The sequence below is a fragment of the Leishmania infantum genome, contig 3 (assembly GCF_000002875.2).
Source record: "Leishmania infantum JPCM5 WGS CACT00000000 data, contig 3, whole genome shotgun sequence".
NCBI classification, from domain to species: Eukaryota; Euglenozoa; class Kinetoplastea; order Trypanosomatida; family Trypanosomatidae; genus Leishmania; species Leishmania infantum.
The window spans coordinates 1-2,525 of record NW_004057909.1 but is presented as its reverse complement, the minus strand read 5'-3'; the positions used below and the strand labels follow the sequence as shown (position 1 = coordinate 2,525).

Genomic DNA, 2,525 nt, shown 5'->3' with positions numbered 1-2,525 from the left:
CCTTGCACGGGCTCGCCTCCGACCACACTGATTGAGGAGACTCTTTCCACCCGCACGACGCCGTTGGCTTCGAGGGCGGAAGAGGGGGAGCCTGTGCGGGAATCGAGCTGCGCCTTTGCTTCTCCCCCTTCTTTGCTCCCTTGCGTGCGTGACGAAGTACAATCAGCATCCCGCTTTCCTCGAGGGTAGTCGCACTCAGCAGCCCGCATGACCCGTGGCGATCTGTGGGGGGCGCACCCGACGGACATAAACAGCCCGTAGGCAGAACACCAGCGCCACCGCATTGTATGCTGCTGCACGTGAGCCTGCTGGCGGCAGTTGCGCGCGCGCGTCACACTCACACGGGCGGGCGCCGAATTCGGATGCGCGGTGGTGTGGCGCTTAATGCCTGTATTGCTACGGCACTGCTGTGACGGCGGCTTCTGGTGCTGCCCTCCCTCCGTGAAGCATGTGCTTCATGCCTCCATCCTGCTCTACCCCACGCCTCTCGTTGCGCCCCCGTCCTCCCCTGCCTTGTGCTTGAGAGCAGCTGAAATAACAGCGCCCGTGTGCCTCTCGTTTCCCGCTTTGCTCCCACGAGCCTTCCTCGCTCTTCCTCTGCTGGCCGCCGCACTGCGGCTCCCGCCTCCGCCTCCCCCGGCCGCACAGTTGAGGCGCGTCATCGCCGGCCACTCTGCTCTCCGCTCTCCTGTACGCATCGGCTCTTGCCTGCCGCTCTGCCCAAGGTGTCTGCGCTGGAATGGGCAACAGGCAGTCCTCGGTGCCCTTGGAGGGCGAAGGGCACCCGGAGGTGTTTTACCGCGGCGTGAAGGCCGCGCAAGAAGGCCGCTTCACCGTGTCGGAGGTGTACTTTGTGCAGGCGCTGACACGACACCCCGGGCGGCACTTCTGGGACACGTTCACAAAGGCGGTGCTGCAGAAGGAGCGCAGCGCTGGTTTCGAGGGCGGCGGCGCGTCGCTGCCGAAGGACGGTGTGCAGGAGGATGTCGACGCAGGCCCGGCCGCTGACGGCCCGCTGGGCCCGTGCAACGATGTGCAGCCGCAGACCGTGCTTGGGGGTAGTGTGCCGGACAAGGCAGACGAGCTGCCGGGCAGCGGTGACAGGGGCGATGGCGGCGACTCTGCGGAGCAGGCGGACGCAAGGACGAACGGTGCACAGTCCGTGCACGACACCAAGGTAGTTGACGTCTTCCTGCCGCTTGACGGGGGCCTGACTGATGTCATGGACTACTATCGGTTGCTCGCTGATATTGGGCACACGTACCTACAGCTGATCCCCTCCACAGCACATATGGAGAAGGTCACCGGGCTCGCCGCGCGCTACTGCATCTTCACCATCACCCACACTCAGATGCTGCTGCACTGCCTGACGCTGTGGAAGGAGGCCAAGCTCGGCGACGGTGGCGGCTTTATCGACTACGCGAAGGTGCGCAACCTGAAGATCTGCTCGGGTGTCGCGGAGCTCTCTGCGGAGCTGAACCCTGACTCGCACAGCTCCAATAAAGGGAAGCAGAAGTGGCGCACGATCGATCGCACAGCGTCGCTGCTTTTCACTCTTCAGCTGCTGGAGGCGAACTGCCGCTACTACTGTCTTGTCTTTCTTGTCAACTACTGTGGTCTTTTGCTGCGGAGCTACAGTCGCCTGACGGATCAGAGGAAGGTGAATCGCGTTTACGCCAACAGTGTGGAGCACCTGGACATGGTGAGCCGGCTGGTCTTGGGCCTCGCGGGGGAGTACCCGAACGAGTACCTGAGCCGGCTGATCATGGCGAGCCTGCCGAAGCCGTCGAACTTCGACCGCGAGTGTCTGAGCTCGATGGGCGCCAGCTCCCACATGAGTAGCCAGAAGATTCTCTCCTTTGGCAACGATCAGCACCGCCACCTGTACGCCTCCGGCTACCCGTGGTCGCCTACGGAGTCTGCGCTGATTCCGCTGATCCTGGCTCGCAATGTTCGTCTGCATGTTCAGGAGAACGTGAGCCGTCATTCGCAGGCGCAGCTGCGCTCCCCCGCAGAGCGCATGAGTTACCACTACACGAACTGGAACTTTAATACTGGACTTGTGATCGTACCCGGGTGCAGCCTGTACATGCTGAAGAAGTCGCTGCCGGGGTTTGTGCCCGGAAAGAGCACTTTTGCGCACTATGCTACCATGGCGGAGCATGAGGAGCTTCACCTGCCCGGGGCAGCTGCAGATGCCCACTGGCAGAGGGGCAGTGCTGCGGTGCATGTGCCAGGGGACGGCGGTGGCGCAGCGCCCGGCTCACACCGGAACCCCCCGATATCGGAGGGCAGCGCTGGTGCTGAGAAGCGGGAGGCTCTTACGAAGAACTGCGAGGAGAGGCTCAAGAAACGGCGGTACATCAATGCAGACCTCCACCTCAGCGATGAGCGTACGTGCGTCGCCCTTTGCTTGGAGGAGGCATGCGCTATCGCTCTTCCGGCAGTGTTTCTTTCGTCTATGCTGCGGAAGATGTCGGGGGAAATTTCTAATGATGAGATATATGCCGTCGAATGGAATCTAG

General features: G+C 62.5%; 1 protein-coding gene across 1 annotated transcript; it reads left to right on the top strand.

Moving 5' to 3' along the window:
* Positions 1–739: 739 nt before the first annotated feature.
* LinJ_31_3380 (sodium stibogluconate resistance protein, putative) lies at positions 740–2,525 on the top strand (the record flags this gene model as incomplete). The annotated part of the gene is made up of 1 exon (XM_003888408.2): positions 740–2,525. A coding segment is annotated over one exon (1,786 nt), but the record flags the coding sequence as incomplete, so codon positions are not given.